This window comes from Tetrao urogallus (assembly GCF_951394365.1).
Source record: "Tetrao urogallus genome assembly, chromosome: 2".
Taxonomy (NCBI): domain Eukaryota; kingdom Metazoa; phylum Chordata; class Aves; order Galliformes; family Phasianidae; genus Tetrao; species Tetrao urogallus.
This window is the reverse complement of record NC_136814.1, coordinates 37,235,779-37,258,263: the sequence shown is the minus strand read 5'-3', so window position 1 is coordinate 37,258,263 and position 22,485 is coordinate 37,235,779. Positions and strand designations below refer to the sequence as shown.

Below are 22,485 nucleotides of genomic sequence, written 5' to 3'. Positions count from 1 at the left end.
GCTGGATTAGAGTATCTCTCTGGAAACATTAATTGTAGTGGCTGTAGTAATATCAGACCATATAGATTCACCATGTAGAGCTGATACTTAGAACAAGCATCTCACCTACTGCCTGCACAAACATGAAGCATCCATACACACAGCACACCCATACAACCCAGCAGCCTAGGCCAGTGCACATGAGAAAACACCAAAATTACGATCAGCAGAGTCTCAGCCTTTGGGGCTAAACAAACATTTGGAAGTCCTGGACAAAAGATTCTGAAGAAGGAGGGGAATTAAAACCTAAGAAAACTCGGAAATAACTTCAGTAGTTTCAGCAATTAGCACATATAGCAAGGAACATTCAGTAATTTAAATGTTGGTCACTTTTTAATATTCTTTGTGTAATTCGAAATTAGTAGTTCAGAAGCAGATAAATGAACCCCATTTTCTAGAAGACAAAGACTGAGTGCTTTAAGAAAAAAATAGAGTGAATGCTGCCATCTCCATGTCCTACACCAAGGTATTATTTAAAGAAATATAAACAAATGGCTGAAGTAACTGGAATTGCCAGCTACAGCACAGAAAAGGCAAGACAACAGTGGCAAAAGGACAAATTAGGAAGTACCCGATACAGAAATGTTTACTTCTTCTCGGATATATCACTCCAATAAAGAATGTACTGTTTTGACTGTAATCAGTTGGCATGTACAAAAAAATAATCAAGTTACTTCTTTGAACAGAAGGGGGGGAAAGAAAGAAGAAATGAAGATTTATGCAGGGAAAACAAAGCACAGAGAAGTACCATTGAAGAGAAGTAGATTCCCAAGATTCCATCTGCCTGACAATCGAAGCAATTCTTCCTGAGATGACGTAAAGTGGCCAATCATACAAAATGTTTTATTACTGTCAGATGACAAGCTTGATTTCCTCGGTAGAGCATAATCTAAGTTGATTTCACATTTCCTAAAAAAACACAAAGAAGTATGAATAACAGTAAGTGATCAGATTTGCCACCTCAACTATTCAGCTTAGACTTAAAGTAGTTTTAATATTTAGCAGATGAAAAGCCATCTTGTTATTGACATTAAGTTACTAAAGCCATCTTCAACTTCTAGGTACCTTAAAAACCCCATTTTCATAGTGGTGTATATATTTAAATACTGCGCAAGAGGAAAAAGGAATGAAGGTGACAGCCATGTTTGCCTTAAAGTCAAAATTTCCTAAACTGAAAAATTCTTCCTCATTCCCTGTGACTTCAGTGAAAAATAACTGCATATACACTACACTGGCACTTGGGTGACCACCTCTTCCTCTAAAACACCCCCATTTTTCAAGAATTTTTATTAGTCTTAGAAAAAACACAGACAAAAATGGGAGTCTATGACCACATTAATGAACCATATTGAGGACTGGGGCTCGCATATGCTGGAAATTACACCAAGTATTTGCTGTTCCCAAAGAACTCTGTCAGAACTGATGTGCTGTACAGCCATGGGCAATAAGCCTGATGCTTTGAGAAAATGCCCAATGAACCTTACAGTCAATTACAAAGGCAGGCTAATTGGACTGTAAAGGTCATCAGAAGCTTCCCTGGAAGAATCTAACTCTTAGAAAATAGGTAACTCCCTCTATGCAGAGTGGCCTCATTAACTACATGCAGTTAATGTGCATTTTTTGTTTCCCCCACATCTCCATATTTGGATTTCACAGTGTACCAGAACAAAGACTGAACAGGAAGAGGGATAAAATTAATATTAACCTCTATAAAAATCAATTCCACATAAGTTTCAAGAGCAAACTAAATCAATCACAATTTCAATTCCTGGTTAATCATTCATAGGACAACACGCAGCAGCTTTAACAACAGCTTTAAGAACAACATTCCTGCAATTACTTATCCATGGATCAAACTGTAAAGGAATTACAAGAAAGAAATAGCAAAGAACTCGTGATGCATCTGATTACTTTAAAATGGAATTTTTAACTACTTATTTTGTATCTGGAATACAAAAGGCAACTTTTTTCTTGAAGTCCAGATAGTGAAGCTATCTGATAATTTAATCAATTCCTCCTCTTCTAACCAAGGTGTATTTCACACAGGCCGAGGGCCACTCAACCTAGCATTAAGGACCTCAGGTATTCATTGGCAGTAGTACTTCCTAATGCCAATTCAGACCTTGCATTTCTACCCTATTTCTCTTGACAAAGACAAGTGACTACATTCTTTTCATCTCCTTTCAATCACATTTCTAGCACTTGAACTACACTTTAACTCAGATTCTTAACTTAACTAGCAAGATTAAACCTATTGCTAACCTCTTGTCACAGCTGGTTTTGGACCTTACTCTCACAACTTCGTAGTATTTTTCATTTATCCATGACTGATGAAGAACAGTGATGTCAGCACTGGTTTATGGTTTGGACTAATGATTCTGAAAGTAATGAAGACAACTCTGGAGCTAAGGCAAATCCAGGGCAAGATTTCCCTCTTTCATCCCCCTAAATTGACTTCACAAACAGAACTTCAACCTGTACTAAAGTAGTGTAGACTCTCTTGTCAGAGAACATCTTTTTAAGAAGTTTAACTAACGTGCAGTTTACCTCTGACCAGAAATCCACAGGGACAGCTCTCCATGGATATTTTTCTTGCTTTCTTGCTTCTGCTTGTACTGTATTGCTAAGTGTTGCCACCTGCCCACAAGGAAAATATTCTCTGGAGATTCAGCCTGTGCCAGCAGGCCAGCTTTCATCTCATCATTTGGATCCATGCACATACTATGAAAACAGAAAAGTATGGTTTTTTTGTTTAAACTTGCTTCTCAGCCCCATATCTTAATTTTATCAGTTACTTTGAGGTGACATTTTTCTTCATTAAAAAAAAAAAAAATATCAGTAATCTATTCAGAATGCTCAACATAATCTAGGCAAACACGTTTTCAACTGAGGTATTTAACTTGCATAAATATTGATACATACATATAGAGTCAAGATGATGTCTGTTTTTCACAAAGTCAAAGTAACTGATTCTTTTATAATAAATTGTACTTCATAAAATAAAGTGCTCTAAAAAAATCCATTTTAAGGATCCATTTCTTATTGGAAATAAAAATGCTAAAGTGTTTCAAAAGTCAAGGATTGCCATGATAAGCATTAAGAATTTTCACATCTGAGGTGTGAAAATGTAACAAAACCTTTTTGCCTGCATCCATACATTTATTGCATCACTTCATTAATATCTAAATTGCACAGTGTTTATGACTGATCTTGTATTTCACTTTGGCCAATTACTTATGTTTGTCTACATGAAACAGGAGACCCAGGATGTAATGAGCCTGTAGATTTGTGTACAGTAAACTTAGCTTGATGCTGGCAGTGTGCAAAATGGCTCTACTATAGACATCAGGTTTTTATTCTACAGCAGCATTCTCTGCAAGCTGTTAGTAGAAGTTAGATTAGGGCAATACATATGCTCACAAGACAGGTTTTGGACTAATGTACCATACCGAAATATGAAAGCTCCAGTGTTCATGTTTGCCCAGATCTGCATCATCAATGCTTTGGAACCCAACGAAATTATATGAATACAGCCATCTTCAACAAGTTTATCTCCCAGGCTTAGGTATTCCATTCCTACAGACTTGGTCTCTTCTAGAAATATAAGCATGTTTATAAAAACAACTACAACATCAATGCCTTTTTTTTTTTTTTTTTTTTTTAGAATTAAATGAGCTAGAATGTACAATCCTCTTCAGAAACCTAGGTCTCTTGTGTATTGAAACAGACATTAATTAAGCACTTTGTTCTTGTCTGTAATTAAGTAAACACACTAAGCATGCATATTTCATCTAATTCAATGATATTGTTAATGTCATATTATATTCCCATGTAGAACTGAAAGTCTCATTGTGCACCCAAAGTCTAGATTTTTTTATTTTTATTTATTTTTTACAAGTCATGCTGCCCTTGAACCCCATTAGCAAGATTTTACATCCAATATTTTCCACTTTACGTTATGAAGCAAAAGCATAGGCCTTCTTGCAAAAGCAGCTCAAAAATTTTTAAGATTCAGCCCCCTCTCATTTTTTTTTTTAATTTTTTAAGTTGTAAAATAGAGGTATTCCAAGTGCCCAACTGGGAGGCATTTTAAGTACCTCAAGAAGTTTCCTGTTTTATAAATTATAATCCAAGAGACTCTGCTTCAAACATTTTGGAACCTGGCAACACGCTACAACAGTATAAACAGGTAAATGTTTTTATAGCCATTGATATCTGTGATAGCACACATGGGGAAAGTTAAAGGATTTATACGAAGTTAGCCTGATGATTAGCTCATGATCATTACCTTACTTTCTAGGTAAGAATTCCAATAATTAAATCTTAAATCAAGAAGTTTTAGTAGCTCTATATTAAAAAGAAAAAACACAAAAACCACTTGCTTCATCAATACACATGAGATCAGTTAAGTCTGACAGTAGTCATTTCCTATGACCTTTCAGCTGCAGCTGAAATTCTCTTCAACACAACATGAAGCAGCACGACATTTCATTGAAGTTAAAAACTCAATGAGAAGGCTAAATTCCTAGAGGAACTAGGCACGAACCTGGTTTATGAACAAACTGGAAACATTTTTATCTTCAAGTATAACTCACAGTACTCAAAGAATGGAAAGAACAATGAGAAAGGCTTATCATTAGTGTTCAACATTAGTTAAAAGAAAAAAGTGCAACCTTTTTGTGTAAGACACATCAATTAATAATAATTGTAACCAGAATCCTTCAGTGCTACCTAAAACAGGAACAAGAGCTATATTCTCACCTGTGCTGTCAAAGCTGTTCTCTCTTACAGATAAAAGTCTTCTCTTGACTTTCTTCCCCTTCTCTGTTGAGTTTTCCATTTCATGAACACACTCCAGATGAAACCACAAGGAAACACTGAAACCATCAGACATGTGTGGCCAACAGTTCTGTCCAACTAAAGGCAAGTGAATTGGGGCCACGTGCCAAGAAGAAAGCAGTTGATGACTCAAGTTTTCACCATCTGCCTCTTTCTTATTCTGTGAAAGTTTTGCTTTTTTTAACAGTCCGGCAGTTTTGCTGTTGGAAGTGCCAGTGGATTTTTGTGAAGAACTACTAAAATTTGTGCCATGTAGCAAAGGGAAGGCAAGGTACTGTAATGGGTTCATGTCCATATTAGTTTCTATAATCTTCAATACCCCCTTAAGCAGTATCTCCTAGAAGAAATAAACAAGCAAGAATCAAACTGTTCAATACCACGTAGCCAGACGTCATTTCCTAACTAAACAGAACCCCATTCTTCACTTAAACTCAGGTTCATATTTTCACTGCATAGGTGGGCTTTCACATCTAAACTGAGACATTTACAACAGCCTTAAGTTACCACTTCAACAAGCTAAGTATAAGTCCAACAGTTTTGGGGATTTAGTGACAGCAGGGATCTTTAAGTTACTATGTTTAGGAATTAGCCAAATCACAGTAGATGTTTATTTGGCAGTCTCACCTCAGATTTGTTATGTGCTAGCAGATTCATTTACACCTCAACACAAGGCTGATCTTTTACTTTACTTTGAGGACGACTAAGAACATAAATACAGGCTATCATCTTTTACTGCATGATTATTAAAGAAGTGCCTGAGCAAGTGCTTAAGTGTCCTTAAGCAAAAACGTGTCCAGTCACATAAGCAATTACTGCAAGCCATCTTTGAAAAACTGATTTACATACTGTAATTTGGTATTATTACATGCTTTGCAGTAACTTTTCATTTCCTTCACCCTGTTTTTTCCTACAGACTCCCACACAAGCCAATACATACTTTAGCAGCATTTCCCACACAAGCAGTAGATTCCAGTGTTAGACAAGCCAACCCATGACAGTTTTAAAAGTAATTCCTGCAGATAAAGCAGCACCCATTGCTGAAAAGGAAATGCTTTACAACTAAGGAAATTAGTTCAAGTTTAACAGTGTACAATATTGTCATCAATAACCATTATGTCAGTCTACTCAAGACAAATCTTGCTCTCTTGTGCTGAAGAGTTCCCAGTATGTTCAAGAACACAGGTTTCTAAATCCTTTTCTCCTCTGCTCACTTTCAAAACACAAAAGGGAGTTGTTTCAGCAACTGAAACTGGTCAGTTACAGAATTGCTGTTATTAGACATTATTATATCCTTATTTCCCAAAATAGTTGAGCACAAAGATTCTCTTCATGCTTCTGAATTGTATTATTTATTACTGAAGACATACCGTACAAGGAGTCTTCTCCAAAAATACCCGTAGGAGAAGAGTTAGTTCTTCTGAACATGTCTGTGAGCTCATCAAAGAAACGAGCAGGTCTACCAGCACCATCTGACACGCTAAAAATAAGAGAATATTCTTCAGGAGAATGTGTGAAAATCTTTTAAAAATTGTATTTGATAATGTCAGGAAAAAGAATTAATGTGGAATTTAGAGTTTCACGGATACGTTTAAAACTCAGGAAGTTACAATGATTACAAAATGAATTATGAGATCCATCTGCTTTCTGATAGTATTACCATTCACTTGACCAAATCAAGACTGCTACAGTAAGTTTGGCTTCCAGGTTTGCGAACACAGCATCTAGTTTGTAAATAATCCCCCCAAAAAGCCATGGTTTAAAGTCCTGGGATGGTTTACAAATGTTGTGTGAGCTACCTTAGGGCAAGTATATAATTTGCTTCGAGATTTTTTGATCAGCTAGATTTTTTCTGAGTAGCAATAAAACCCAGTCAAGATATCACTTAGTCCTCTGTTACTAAGAATCTGAAACAACCCATGCTGTTACACTAAATCAATCTAACTGCATCACAAATGCAGTTTAAATAATGTAATCTCCACTGACTCAGAAATAACCCTTTAAAAACAGGGTTATTTACATGTTAGAGACCTGTCAGAAGCTAGAGACACAGGTGCATTGATTCATGCTTGCCAATTAATTCACTTGGTAAATTTTGTTTGCATTAAGGACTAAAAAATTGAGGGTGTACACATTAAATTATAAAACCATGTTCTTTGAATTCAAACTCACCATGAAAACTAGACTCTGTTTGTGTCAGTATATTCATAAATCCTCCCAAAATATGTTTAACAGCTCCCTGTTAGAAAAAACAATACAGGGAAACAATCAGGAGGATACAGCAGCCCAAAGAACTAACAAGTAATTTACTTCAAACAATTCAACCTACTGTTGATTTAAGTGAAAATAAATCCAGTTATAAAACACTTCCATAATTTGATGTTTGCTAATGAGCATGCTTTCATGTTTTGTACAGTTCAACCGCATGACGAGAAAGGCTTTGAAATCCAAATGATTAAAGAAAAAATCCCTTGCCACTCTGCATTCAGCAACTAACAACTGCTGCCTTGTCTTCTCTCCCAAAATAGAATTACATAAATCAACAGGCTATGATAAAACACGTTACCTTGGTATATAATGACGCAATATTGAGAGTTTAACTTTTCCCCAATTTTTGGGGCCAAGTTTTTAAAATTATCTAAGAAGTCCAAGAAGCTTCCACAAGAGCAACATCCTTCACAAATATCCTCTTAGATAAATATAATTCAAAAATCTAATACATTCAAAGTTTCTAAGCTTGTTAGTTCAGTAGATTAATAAGCTTGCCCTAAAACACACTTAAAAATACTTTGAATCCTAAGTCATTTTATGTGCTGAAGTTCACAAAAATAAAATACATGGGGGAAAAAGATTTTAAGAAAGTAATTCACACAAAGAATTGGAATGCCAAATAAGACATTTTCCCACTCCAGCCTTTCCTGCTTTTGGTTTAAACTGTCAAGCACTGGTAACGTTGCTTCTTAGTCAGATGACTACACATACAAACACTTTAAAAGCTCAAGTTACTTTACCATTTTTTCTTCTTCTGGAGAAGTTTACTAAATTTAGTTACTTAAAAGCAAAAAAAAAAAAAAAAAAAAAAAAAAAAAAAAAAAAAAAAAAAAAAAAAAGAAAGAAAAACCCCACAAACTAGCTCTTAGAAATCCCAAGTGACCCCTGTGTGCTTAATTAATTTTTAATATAAACTCATGACAAATGAATGAAATATTTTGCAGGTGCAGCATTGCAAGTTTCAAAAAAGCATGTTAATACATACATGAATATGCACATACATATTCTAAATATTAGAACACCTGACGGTTTCTAGATCTGCACTGACAGCTTTTGTGGTTCAATAGCTTTGATGAAGTAAAACAACTGCAGGTCAACTGCCTTTCAGTCATTAGTTAACATTAGTTAAGTTTCTTATAACTTACTCTTTTTAACTTAATGCAGTTTTACCAACAATATCAATCCTTTGCGTTATTTCAGGTCTTACCAAACACCATAACGAGTACTTCAGAGTTCAGCTATTTTTTTTAATACTATTACTACAAAACTGAAGAGAATAAGCAACTGCTGAAGTGCTGCATTTGTTCAATAACATTTTTACCTGTTCTATAAGTACAATGGCATTTCTCTCCTTCTGGTTGATGATTTTCAGGCAGCTCTGGAATACATGAGCAAGCACATCTAAACTTGCATTACCAGCTGACAGCAAATTTAATTCTAACATGCAGATTTCAGGATATATTAATTCTCCTTGATTGATGTTTTCAGTTAGGTCATTAAGATAACCTGAAGGACCGGTACATTCTGGCTCTGCCTTTGTGTCTGCTCCTGAAAGAGAACATTTGTCTTACTCAAACTTACTCAGATGAAAAGTTTGCATTACTTAAGTAGCATATCCAAGGTTATAGTTTCTCCAATCTTCTCAAACACAAAAATAGTCACTAGTGTATCAGCAGTTTTCAGAAGTTTGTAACACCTTCTATTCTGCTTTACGTTCCCACATTTTCCTGCCAACACAAGGGCAGGGATGCAGTTTCCCCCATTACATGTTCTTGAACTACATGCTGTTATTTCCTGGGAACTGGACACACAGCAATGATAAAGATGCAATTCAAATATGAATCTTTGTAACAGAACTTCATCTTCTATGCAGAACTCTGACCCTGCCGAGGAACAATGAATGTAAATGATTGTTATCTTAAAAGGCAGGGTGAAGCAGTATTTCAGTCATTTAACTCACAAAATGTTTGACAGGACACATAAGATCTTCATTAAAAACAAAACCCAAGCATTTAAGTTCTACTTGTTACACACCCACCTCTTCAGGACATGTCATTTGAAACTAAAATGAGTGATAGAGACAACATGCTATCTGCAAATGTTTCATGGAAATAGTTTCAGGTTGAATTTATAATTCAGAAACTTCTAAAACATGCATTTGTATACAATTCTGATACACTACTGAAAGTCTAGTCATACAGATAAACAGAAGTAGCGGAATGCAAGTTCACAGCACAAAGGCAAAAATCAAAACAAATCTATGTTCAAAATCACATCAAAAGAATAAAACACATATCAGTTGTTGAATATCAATAGATACAACCAGACTACACAACTTCAATCAATTTTTTTTAGTACTACATAAAATTTCAAGCACTGACTTACAGACAAGCTACTGATAAATATCTCTGGAGATAATTGCTTCCAGATCACAATAATAAATGTCAAAAGACAATCCAACATAATTTCAGAGCAAGAATCATGTAAACTAGTGTAACCAATACAGAACAGTTCCCGTAACACTCAGCGTAATAATAGTCAGCTTCACTTCTGGGGGAATCCAATTACACTTGCTGTGAAAAATCTAACCTATCTGCAGCTGTAAAAAGTCTCTGATCATCATCCTGCTTTTGTACATCTTAAAAAGACAACCAAGCTTGGCTATATCAGAGATTGCTTTGTATATTCAGAAGTTCACATTTACCTCCATCCTTCGTTTCACTGTCAGGGTTACTTTCACTGTCTGCTTCATATCCTTCTTCTTCAGCAAAAAGTTTAAGGCTACCACACTGTGACTCGTCAGCTTCCTCGGGTATATCTCCAGGCTGTGGCATTGACTCCTTTTCAGTGTAATGGGTCTGTAAAACGCAAATTCACCACCTTGGTTCAGAAAAACAAATAGTTGTGAACCTTCCAGAACCTTTTTCCATGCCCACTGGGGAAAGAAACAAACTCATCACATATTTCCAGGAAACTCGAGACTCTTTTTAAGGATGTCGCACTTCTACACAGAGAATTGACTCTGCAAAGACGGATTTTTGTTACTAACTACCCAAATACACTTTTGGGAAACAGGTGAGCAACACATTAAGAAAAACTGTCTCCAAAAATTCCCACTATAATAATTTTAACATCTGCTCTTCTGTCAAGATATATCTGCAGTCTCTATGGTCTGTGGATATCCACTTTGAGTTCTTCCACTACCCACAGTAAAACAGAAGAGCAAGAACTTCCAACTTCAGGTATTTCCATAAAGCATAATAGGGCTTGCTCTGTTTTAGAGTAACTCATTTCAGAGCAGCAAATTAGGGAGCATACGAATATACATCATTCACCTTGACACTTGCATATAAGAATCACAGAATTCATTTTCAACAGCTGTAAGAATGCAACAGATATAAACCTTATTTAGTTTAAAAAAAACAAATACGAACAAAACCTTGACCCAGCAAACCTCACGGAATTAGATTTGTTTAGTCAGTGTTTCATACCTTCTCTATTTTCTCTTCAGAATGATCCAAGTCAGTAGAAAAAGTGCCCAATGCAACACGAAGCAGTGAATCAAAGAGAGGCTTCGCCAAGTCAGTTTCTAGCAGTTTTGACTGAGCAAGTTGTTCTCGTATTTGTAGTAAGATATCATCCACACAAATATTCTAGAGTTTGTAAGATAAACATTTTGATTTATTATTGTTTTGGCTAGAATAGACCAGTACTTCAATTTAACAACTGCCTCTTCCACCTACACTAATCAGTCTTTCCAGCTAGAACTGCTAGACTTCACCAAGTCTCCTACAGTAACAAAGACTTACAGCCTGCCACGACAAACACTTTGTGGGTTAAACAATCCTCACACTGAACAATCTAAGCAACATACTGCTTTTGTAAAATTACATGAAGGCACTCTTTCAAAAAACAAACATGCTTCTGAAACAGTTGGAAGTAGAGTGCATTCAGATGACATCGTATTACTCAAGAGGTTAAAAGGATAGAGGGTGGTAAGTCCAACTTCACAAAAATAGCAAGCGGCTCTAAATCGCAGGTCTCATACATATTATGGCAGCAGAATGAGATAGGTAAGAGGCTAAAAAAACCTCAAGATGATAATTAAAATAATAAACCATAGTGAAGGAGTCTATGAATCAATAACTTTTGATGGAATCCTGAATTAGTTCACCTCTGAAGCTTAGATAATAGTTTTTTTTCAGGTGCTCCTTAAATATTGCTGTCTTTTAACACCCCTCTCTCCTCAAGCACAATCCTCTGCTCACCATTTTCACACAGTTTTGCTTAACATGCAAGTCACTGTGTACAACTTGTGTCTTGCCTACACAACTCTCAGCTCTGTCTCACATTCTCCAGTGAGCATCCTTGCAGAAGTATCTACCACCATTCAACACTCATCAGTTCAAACACAGAGCATGTGACTGGACAAAGAAACTACACAGGAAAGAAAAGTACTCAACTAGAGATAAAAAAAAAAAAAAACTACACAGGAAAGAAAAGGTACTCAACTAGAGAAAAAAAAAGTGATGGCCAGCTTGAAATAAATAGTAGTCAGCATCCACCACTGCATTTGTGGGCAGAGGAAAACATGCCCTCCCACAAGTCAGGACTACTTTAGGCCAAAGAGAAAAAAAATCTTTATCTGTTAGGATCATAGTCCTAGCACAGTTCTTGGACTGAAGATACACTAACCCAAGACACATTAAAACAGAAAAGAGTATATGATGTTTTTGCCTTATCCATATCAACCACGCTAACTCAAATGGTAACAGAGAGATGAATAAATTGGAAACAATTAAAAAACCAAACAGGGTAAACATCTCATTCAAGCTAGATTACTCTGCATTCCACAAGGCTCCTCCAGCCACTGAAAAGCACAGAATCAGCATGAACAGGGATCCAGTCCAAAAGGGATGGAAGAAATATGTTAGAGGACAAACAAGGTATTACAGGATCCTAACCAGCAGGGGCAATGAGCAGACACATGGAAAGTTGCCTCCTTAAAAAAAGCAACTACAGCCTGTCCTTCTCTTACTCCTATTCCTTCATGTCTGCTGACCACTACCACCATCATCTAGATATATTGCTTTCTGTCATGCTTAAGGCATGCATTTAAATATGCATCATAACAACAAACTTTCTTTAAACTCCAAAAAAATCAACAACAAAACTCCCTCAGATGGATTACTGTTAAAATAATGTTGTACATAACAGATACAATTAAGGTAAGCTAAGGGAAGTTGCACATTACCTGATTAAACATCTCTACTTCCATCTTCTGCTGTGTGGTGCTTGCACTGTGTAAACATATCATCAGCAAAGCTTCTAGAAGTCTGATGCCCTGAAGTGCCCATTCAGTTTCTTCTCTTACAGAAGACTTTCCCTCTTCCAGATTTGCAGCTGAAGCATGTTCCCTACTTGCAGAACTGTCACAGGAGACACATTCAGACACCAGCTGTTCTGGAACAGCAAGACTGTCAGAACTACTGAGCTCTGATTGCGCCACTTCCCTGCTTTCAGGGAAATGAACAGAGGCATCTTTGCTGAGACGTTCAGCACGAGCACTCCCATGTGAACTTTTGCTTTCACTCAATGTTCTCTCCCTTTTTTCTTGTTCTTTCTCCTTATTTTCCACAAGCTTCTGAATTATGAGGATTAGCAGTCTATGGCATGCTTCAAAACCTCCAAGTCTATGGAACTGTCTCTGGAAAACTGAACTATGCAAATAGATGCAACGACACATGGACCAAATATCAGCAGCTCTGTGAATATGCTCCAGAGAGGGCAAAGTAAGGCTTTCCAGTGACAGACATGGTAATTTATGGCCTAATGGCTCACTAGCTGTACTATCATATCCCGATGTATCTTCAGAGTCATTAGCTGAATCCAGATCACCGTCTGCTTCTTTACTTACACATAAAAATGCAACACAGAGAAACAGGTTTATTGTGTTAACATGAACGTCTTGACTCTCAAACTTTTTCTTTTTTGGGTAAGCCTCTTTAAGGCCTGCATAAAACTTGCTCAGGCTTTGAGGAATTTCTGAAGCAGTGTGCTGGCTACAAAGAGAAGCAGGCAAATCAGATGCAGACTCCTTGTGCTCATAATTGAAGTCCTCTAGCTCTGGCACTGCTTGATCTTTCTGCTGCTCACCGAGGCAGAGTATCAAAGTCTCCAACACTTTCAAAGAATAGCTTCTTAAAGTATCTAAGTAGTTTAACTCAGTCATTTGATTCACTCCATTACAACTCAGAAATAAGTCTCTAATCACCCTGTAAGAGAAAGCATAACATAGTCTCCTTACAAATCAACAATGAATTCATTATCTCGTAAGATTTTATGAGACATTCATAAGATGTGACGTCTAAAAATAATCCTGTTCCACACACCCGAGTGACACCAAGACCAAATCATGTTTATATGAAGTAAACATATCTCAAAGTGCAAGAATTGCACTTCGGGTATGCAAGGTGGGCTAGAGGGGGGGATCATCTGCAATACTTCAGAATCTCTAAGCATCATTCACCTAGTAGAAGAAAATTTAACTTTTAGTTAAGCTATGACATAGGGACATACAACCTTATGTAGGGTTGACTAATCACTAATACAGACCACAACAATGTATATGATGTTCAAAGCATTAAAGTGTTCAGCTGTATATCTGCTCTGCAACAGTACATCCAGGCAACTTTTTATTAACAGTTGGAGCTAGTCAGACTTCAAGTCTATGACTTTGGTAAGAAATAGACTGCTTCTCAAATAAACATGAAGTCTTAAGACTTTTACTTGCTATGTCTTTAACAGTTTTAAGAAAAAACTGCTGAACAGTATCTGAAACACACTTCAAGCACAACTTCATGCAACTGTTACTGCCAAAGGTGTTTTTTTTTTTTAATATTGGCATACTTCCAATGATATTTTCTCCATTCTTTCTACTGCCCATGTATTACACTGAGTTCACATAGAATTGGGGGTAATGATCTGTAAGTTTCTTAATGTATGTTGGCTTACAGACATTCACCTTCCCTACCTTCCAACTTAATTCCCATATCTACTAAATTCACTTCATCAGGACTCCAACAGAAAAGATTAGAATCCTTCATAGAAGAAAGGACGCATTCATATTCTTAATAAAATATATGGAATTTTATTCAGAAGCTATGAGTGCAGAACAAGTAGAAAGTTTTCTACTTCATGTCTTAGAAGCTTGTTTTTTCTTTTCTAAAAAAAATTAAGTGATTCACAAATTCTGTAGGAACTAGGAGAAGGGAAACAGACCGGAAAATTTAGGAGAAATTCTCATCAAGTGAAATGAGAATCTGTTCAACACTGACTCACTTTAGCATGAAGAATTAAGAGGCAAAGAACATACCACATTTGACAGATTTTGTTCTTACATGCTTTGTTTTGACTTGTTCAAGGCCCCGTACTTTCTGCAGCTTATGAATCTAACAAAGTCTTCTGTTATTTATCTTGACATCCTCTCTGAGATATCCAAGTGCAAAATATAGTCCAAACATTTACGTTCTAATCAGTGACAAACAGATAGAACTTTGTACTACATAATTACTGGGTTTTCCATTAATAAGCAGAAATTCTACCAACCTGGATTTAAGCAATGCAGGCAGTATCTGCAAGTAAATTTGAAGTACTTCGTAAGGCAAACACTGGCTATGGTAACCGCTTGTGTGTTTATCAGCTGTAGTTAGTCCCAGTTGTTGAGCATGGCAAGCTAGCTCAACCCCCTTCTGAAGCACTGGATTATAAATACAATTATATAGTTTCCACTGGACCACTGCATTTCCCTTTTGAATTAAGTGGCAAATATGGCTTGCAATCTGCATGCCTTGTAATTTGTCTTCTTCAAAAACAACGTTCTGATAAGCCTCCAATGCATCCCATCTCAACAACACATCTTCAGATCCACTGCTAGGCAGAATTCCCTGAACTCTGCAGGAGGAACTAGATGCAAAACCAGCATCATTAGAGTTGCCCTGCAAGGCATCTTCCAACTGCAAAAGCTGATCACAGTCAATAGTACATATATTGCACGATGCCTGTATAATTCTTGGAGAAGCTTCTGCTCCACCCAGTTGATCCAGTATAAACTTGTTAAGGATGTTCAGTATGTGCTGTTGAAAGTTTTTTAATATTGGTAACTTGGAAGCACGGAGCAATGGGACAATCACAGATTTTGGGTCCATACAACAGCATATTCCTACATTATGTATACCTGAGAGAATTTGAACACAAGTACTGCTCAGAGAAACTTGCTGCAACAAGTGCAAACACTGGTGTGCACAAACAGCAATGCAACAGCATCTGTCAGGATAATTAACTTCTCCATCAGTTGTCTCAAAGGGATTTCTGGAAGCTTGGTTTTTAAAAGCAGATACAGAGAGCCCAGAGAGATCTCTGTGGTGATGCATGAAGTAAGAGTACTCACATCGTCTATGCCGCTTTCTTGTACACACTGACTGATGGAGTTGCTCTGATTTCACTTTTTTGACAGTACTGATTATTTTCATGATGCTGTTTATAAGGGATTTCAGATGCTCCGGAGCTTCCCCAGTTACTCCCTCATTCTTCATACACAGCCATTCCATTTGAAGCACTGTTACTTCAAACAGCTTAAAACCTTGATGCTGTATGAACTCATGAACAAGATCTATTGCTTGGCTAAAGTAGAATGGATTAGAGGCTGCACTCTGCAGGCAGCGGATCAAGATCTGCAAGACTCCTCCTATAACTTCAGGTAGAAGCAAGGCTCTGTGACGGTATCTAGATAATTCAAAGTCATCCTGAACAAGCTGCTGTAGTGTTTTCTTATACTCTGGAGCAAAAGGATGAGGCTGCTTTTCCAAGCAAATTCTGATTTTTAATGCTGCTTTAAGCAAGTCTGTCACATTTCTTCTCAAGTTGTCAGGCATTGTTTCTGTACTGCTAATATCTAAAGACATAAGATGCAGAACTGTTCGAAACAGCATCCTTTGGACCAGAGCCACAGGTTCTTCTGTCCACCCTGCAGAAACCACTTCATTTTCTGCGTTACTACTTAAATTACAGTCTCCAAATGCTGATAAGAACTCAGTTAATGTGGGCACCACAGTAGCTGAAAGAGCAGAACTGTGATTCAAAGTAATATCAAATCCACACACCTTCTCCAGTAGTGACAATAACACATGGCATAAGTCAAAAGGAGAGTTATCCATGTTGCTCTCAGCAGTTCCTGCAACTGGCTCATTCAAAATCTCTGGATTTAGCTCATGCGCTAGAATAATTTGGCTGGAATTTTCTAGACTAGGGACATCAGAATTAGGATTTGGTACCACATCAGCAGGCAAGAAATCACTTCTACCTACAAGGTAGCTGTCCCTAGCTGGGTACGTTAAAAAAGGCTGCAGGAACTGGGAACGTCTGTGTTTCATTGTTACAGTATTCTTGTCATCAGAATTGCCTTCTGAATCTGAAGTGGACAGCTGAGATCTTCTTGCATCTCGCACAGAGTAACGATGGGTGGTTTTGCGCATGCGCCCACTTTTTCGAGACCGAGGATGGAGCTGTGCAGAAGCCTGAAGAGATGAACGAGCACTTCGATCTAATCCCACTTTTTCCTGAGTGGATTTCACACTTGAATTGCTGTCTTTGGTCAGGCAAACATCTACTGTAAACGGTATATCGAAACCTGTTGCAAAAGAAAGACAAAAGGAACATTAAAAGAACACTCAGAAACCATATATTAAAAAACCAAAAATAGGAAAAATACTTTTAACTTCAAGTGTGAGTAGTATCATAACATGCCATGTTTTTGCACATTTGACATTTATAATATAAAAAGTTGGTAACAATTCATGTTCAGGAACCACAGTGGCTTTCCTTTAAATCCTAGGTATTATGAGGTATTATGGATACATAAACTGTCCTTGCGTTTTGTAGAACTTACTTGTAGGCACAACTATTCCATCCCCTTAAAAAATAAGATAACATCAAGGCAGATGAAAGGATATCTCGAAGCAAAGGAAAGTTTAGTTCGAAAAAAGTCTTTTGGCCTGTTACAGCCACTGGTTATAATCTACTTTGGTGAAGTTAGATACACCAATATAGTAGCAGTAAAATATCAGTCAGCAGCACTCCAACTCCAGGATCTACTCTATTATTTAGTTGTGGAAGCAGTTCTAGGCAGCAACAAAAACATTACTTATTTTCTGCCCATCATTCAAAATATCCACAGTAAGCACTGCCAAACAACTCCAACCCACAATAAGAAAAACTGAACTCTAAGCAGAGTGAAAAAATGTCTTCAGCTTGATGATTCAACATTGCTTTACGCAACTCATATGCTATAGGAGCTAAGTGCCTTAACACACAGCATAAAGATATGATTACAGACTATCGGTAGTAATAGGAAAAAACCTTTAAGTACAGAGTAGATCATTATGTACACAGGTCTTAATCATTCCAGCTTTAATTGTTCCAAATCCAAGAAGCAGACGTATGTTGTGGACTTCCAGCAATAATCAGGGCCAAGAGGGAGACTAAAATGAGGAACCCTTAAGTTTAAGATGTGGAACGCTCCCAGGAAAGCCAAGATGAAACACCTATCAACTATGCAGCATAAAGCACGGAATATGAAATTAAATCTTATTCAGCGGGCAATAAATTTTTTGAAGAATACTACACAATATTTCCACTTGACTTACATTGGTCAACTCAGACTATAAACAGTCAAAAAAGCAGATGGAAAAAGTTTACATGCTTTTGGATGAAGTCCACCATGACTTTTAATCAGTAGCAGAAAAGTACCTGTATGCTTTGTGCATAAGAATAACTCAGCAAACAATGGCAAGTATTCACCATCCACTATTCAGTACTCAGAGAAAGTAGTGATAGTCAACAATAACGCACCCCAAAAAGAAATAAACCCTAAAAAGAAAAAAATCCCAAAGCACACAATACAGATATAAACACTAAATTGAAAGAAAAGATATTTCTGTGAGCAAGCACGACACACCTTGCTGTTTCATAGTCACAGTCGCAGTGCCTGTGGAACAGTTGCTTTGGAAGGAAGATAACTATGATTATCTTACCAAATAAAGGGTATTTCCTGAACAGGAAGAAAGCAAGCCAGCTAATGCAGATGGGTTAAGATATTTTATTTCTGATCAAGGAAAGCAAGCTCTCTGTGCAAAATTGATTATATCATGTTTACTGCTTTAGTACCGCAAGCTAGAAATTCGTAGTAGGTACAAACCACATTATGCAAAGTGTAAAACCAGCACATCTTAAAACCTGTCTAAACAGCAGCATTTTAAACTAACATTGGAAAAGTCACTAGGCTATCATAGGGCCAAAATATTTAATTCAATCATGCTTCCAGGGAGCATGGAAGAAAGATGCAAGCAGGGTAGTTGTTTACATAAAGTATTATGAAACTGGCATTCTAAAGGCCACACAACTCCAAACATTAACAAAATTTACAGGGCTTTAAAATGGCAAAGAACTCTGGGAAAGCTTCAAGTGGAAATCCTTCAGAATTCTTTCAAACATACAAGTAACTTGTTTCATCCTCTGTTTTATCTTCTAATAAAGAAAAACACAGAAGCTCCCCCTCCCCCAAAAAAGCTGTCATCACTTTTACATCACATCACATAGTTCACTTCTTGCACAGTTTATCTTGTATCACCTCTTTTATCTCTTGATTTTCTATCATACCTTCCACTCCTTTGATTTAAACAACTTTTTCGGCAATCGAATCCTTGTAATTTAGTTTTTCTGTTCATACATCAGTTTTTCCTGACACAGAACATCCAAGATGCACTCTGATTCTGTTCATAGTTATCCAGTATCATTACATTTTCAAGGCCTACATCTGTGATATTCATTCCACTTTCACACTCTGTTACCTGTTTAGCTTTTAAGTCTCTCTTCTATCATTTCTTTCATTTCAGAAGAAAAAGTCTCACTCCGTCTCTGACCGTCTAAAGCATCCTATTGTGGATTTTTTTTAATTAACCATAAGTCTTTCCTCCTCCTACCCACCATGAAACACTTCATATTACAAAATCATGCACTTTTAAACTCCTTTCCAGTCTTTCCCATATCACCCAAAAAGCAAAAAACCAACCCACTAACAACAAAAATTGATCTCATCACACAGTCCAGATACACAGTAATGTGAGCATCATCTTGTACATAAACCAAGAGCCTTAGCCTTCTCTGGACAATTTTCCTTGTATGTTGTAGAGCACTGGTATTTTTACATTTAATTTCTTTGTAGAATTACCACTTTCTTTCTATACTAAGAGGCCATGGACAATGGACACAGACATAATGGATTTCTGTTCTTTAGCTGGCAATACTAGAATACAAATACAATGCATGACATTTTCTAGATCCTTAATACTGTAAAAAATAAATCTTACCCACTGCTTTTTCTTCTTGGACAGGGATTTTCCAGACCAGTGGCAGAAGTGACAGAAGGAGGGTCAGAAGCTCCTCCCGACATGTCAGCTCCTGTGTTCAGAAGGAAAAATAAACAATCTTTTGTAGCTTTTTCCCCTCTCCCCCCCCCCTCAAATAGATGAATCCTCCAGCTTATTTTAATAAGCTATAAACATTCAGTTCTCTGTGTCTTCTTGCTGTTCTATGCAGAACTGGAGAGACAACCTAATTGCAAAGAATGCTATAATCATTAACTGGAGCCAATCAGAAAGTTTTTGAAGTATTTACTAAACTTTTTCAACTCTTCATATAAAAATCTCTTCAAATCCTTTTTGTTGAACAAATTCCTCACCCACCACATAAGAAAACCAGGAAGTTGAAAGCAAATAATATAAGAAGGTAGAAAATCCCAACAATTTACTGGTTGCTATACATCACTATCAGTATGGTTTCAGTGCTAAAAACAAAACAAAAAACAACCAAGAAATTCTATCACCAACCCCCAATCCAGAACCACAAAAACCTGGCCTGAGCATTTTTGTAGCTGACATCATTCACTGACATGCAGCTGAAGCAACAACTTTTCCCAAAAATTCAAGATAGCAAATAAATTAAGGTGTGTGAAGATAAGCAACAATTTTGGTAAGAAGCTGCAACATTATGTTAAGAAGCTTACACAACTTGCTTTTAACTGAAGATCAGAATTTAAGAGTGTCTTGAAATGTTTGCATAGACTCTTATCTACTGAGATTTGAGATTCAGATTCCTTAAAAAGGCATTTGCAAATGTTAAGAGGTAGAATAAAGTGAAAAACCTACTGTTAACTCCACAAGCCACCTAGTTAGAGATAATACACTTGAAATATTTAAGTATTCTGTGCATGTTTCTTACTGAACTTTTAAGAAATTAAGATACTGAGCTAAATGACTCAGTAAAAGTAAGCAAAACTGATTATGGATGACAAAGCAGCATCAGCTTCTTTTTGTGCAGAGAGGTGGCGGAAGCCCTGTCCCTGGAGACATTCAAGATCAGACTGGACCAGGCTCTGAGCAACCCGACCTCGCTGTATGCGACCCTGTTCATTGGGGGGGGAGTTGGACTAGAACATCATTAAGGGTCCCTTCCAACTCAAGCAATTCGATGATTCTACTTTTGTACACACGAACACATTTCTTCATGCCAGTTATTCCACCTGGCTTGGTTCAAAGATCACCTTATCATTACTTATATCACTGATATGTCACCTGCTCATTCATTTAAAAAAAACCCTACTTCCTCTCAGCCTTTGAATAAAACCAGCATATAAAAATTAGGTCTGCACATCCAAAAGATTGAACCAGAAATGCATCATAACCATCAAGAACCTCACTACAAATTATTAGGCTGATAATGAAATTTCAATTAGATGTGGTTTCACAAGTTGACTTGTATTTCTTTTATCTTTTCCATTTTGGGATGGAGAGATCTAGTAAACTGTACAACAAATTAAAATAAAAATTGAAAGAACAAAGAAAATACATTTCAACCCAGTTTACTGAAAGGTCTTACAGTTTTGGAACCTTTTCTAGAAATAGTACTGCCAAAAATGGATGGCATTCCATGTATGATGGTAATTAGAAGAATTGAAATATATACTTTTTTTTTTAAACACTACAGCTCCACCACGACATAGAACAAACTCAAATATCCATCTCCCATTCACATCGCAACCAGTGAGAAAAAGCCACTCACAGAATTTATCTTCCTGCAAAGTGTGTTTTGTTGACAGATGTATGCTTTTTCAATAAATTGGAAAGGTGTACATTTTGACTTTATTGCTTTAAAGTAACAAATGCTAGTTTAACAGGTTAAGCAAGCAGACTAATTTCTCTCAAAAATTCTACCCTCCTGCCTTTCTACCCAGCTGCCAAATTCAAGATTCACACAGCTTAACCAGACAGAAGTTTAATAGCTAACAGCATCAGCTGGCAAACAGGTATATGGTTAGCTATTTTTCTCTTTTTTGTGCTTGCAGAAGGACAGAACACAACAGTCAAGGCTCAACACAAAAAAGAAAAGCTTATATCCAGGTAAGAAAAACTATTACCTGATCAATATTAGAGTTGAGTGTGGTAAGCAAAATAAACCCACGGCCTTGAACTAAGTACTGTCCCAGGGCAGCCATATGAGTTTCTTCCTCTTCATCTTCCTTGGCTTCTGCCCTCTGGACCACTGCATTGCACAGTCTGTTGACATCTGTCAAGAACTCCCGTGCCAGTGAGTTACTGGCACTGCTCATGTCTGAGCTGTAAGTAGAAAGCATGGAAAGTAAATTCACCAGAAAATACATTTCTTAAGGGAAAAAAAAAAAAAAAAAAGATGGAGAGAAAGTCATTCCTTCCAACTACCTCCTCTCTGAAACATGGAGGATGTGTAGGACTGAGGAATCAATATACTAACATATGATGGAAGGGAACAGGAAAGTTAAGCTTATTACAGTGAGACTTTCAGCCAGTGATCCCAAACGTTTATTTTATAAACCTATTAGGTAAGTCTAGGACACACAACAGTCCTTCACACTGCAAACATGAAAGTTAATGATTTCATTCTTAAATCTAGATGTGATCTTCAATCTTTATCTGCTGAAAGACAGCAAAGGTAGTAATTAAACAGCACTGCATAGACTCTTACCAGAATTACTTTGCCAGCTTAATACATTTAGCTTCTAACTGGAAGGAAAAGGAGATACACCTAGGAAACGTCACTCCCAGTTCACCTGTTTAGAAAAAGTGAAAACGCATGATGTTTAATATGCAGTTTTTAAAACAATTCATTCTGTGATAGCTATCTGAAGCTCCTTGAGGTATTTTGACCTTTCAAGTTATCTTTTTTTTTTTTTTGTTATGACTCTGCCCA

At 36.8% G+C, this 22,485-nt stretch overlaps 1 protein-coding gene across 1 annotated transcript in view; it reads right to left on the bottom strand.

The window, feature by feature from the left end:
• LYST (lysosomal trafficking regulator) overlaps positions 1 to 21,868 on the bottom strand; it is a gene marked incomplete at both ends in the record, with an annotated part of 60,096 nt that extends 38,228 nt beyond the window's left edge. Inside the window, 13 exons of the mRNA XM_079550679.1 lie at positions 788 to 948; positions 2,587 to 2,760; positions 3,489 to 3,633; positions 4,801 to 5,215; positions 6,246 to 6,355; positions 7,048 to 7,114; positions 8,468 to 8,694; positions 9,851 to 10,004; positions 10,638 to 10,799; positions 12,401 to 13,421; positions 14,755 to 16,834; positions 19,572 to 19,662; positions 21,677 to 21,868. Coding sequence (XP_079406805.1) covers positions 788 to 948; positions 2,587 to 2,760; positions 3,489 to 3,633; positions 4,801 to 5,215; positions 6,246 to 6,355; positions 7,048 to 7,114; positions 8,468 to 8,694; positions 9,851 to 10,004; positions 10,638 to 10,799; positions 12,401 to 13,421; positions 14,755 to 16,834; positions 19,572 to 19,662; positions 21,677 to 21,868 — 4,999 coding nt within the window. The remainder of the gene's footprint in view (positions 1 to 787; positions 949 to 2,586; positions 2,761 to 3,488; positions 3,634 to 4,800; positions 5,216 to 6,245; positions 6,356 to 7,047; positions 7,115 to 8,467; positions 8,695 to 9,850; positions 10,005 to 10,637; positions 10,800 to 12,400; positions 13,422 to 14,754; positions 16,835 to 19,571; positions 19,663 to 21,676) is intronic.
• Positions 21,869 to 22,485: the final 617 nt, after the last annotated feature.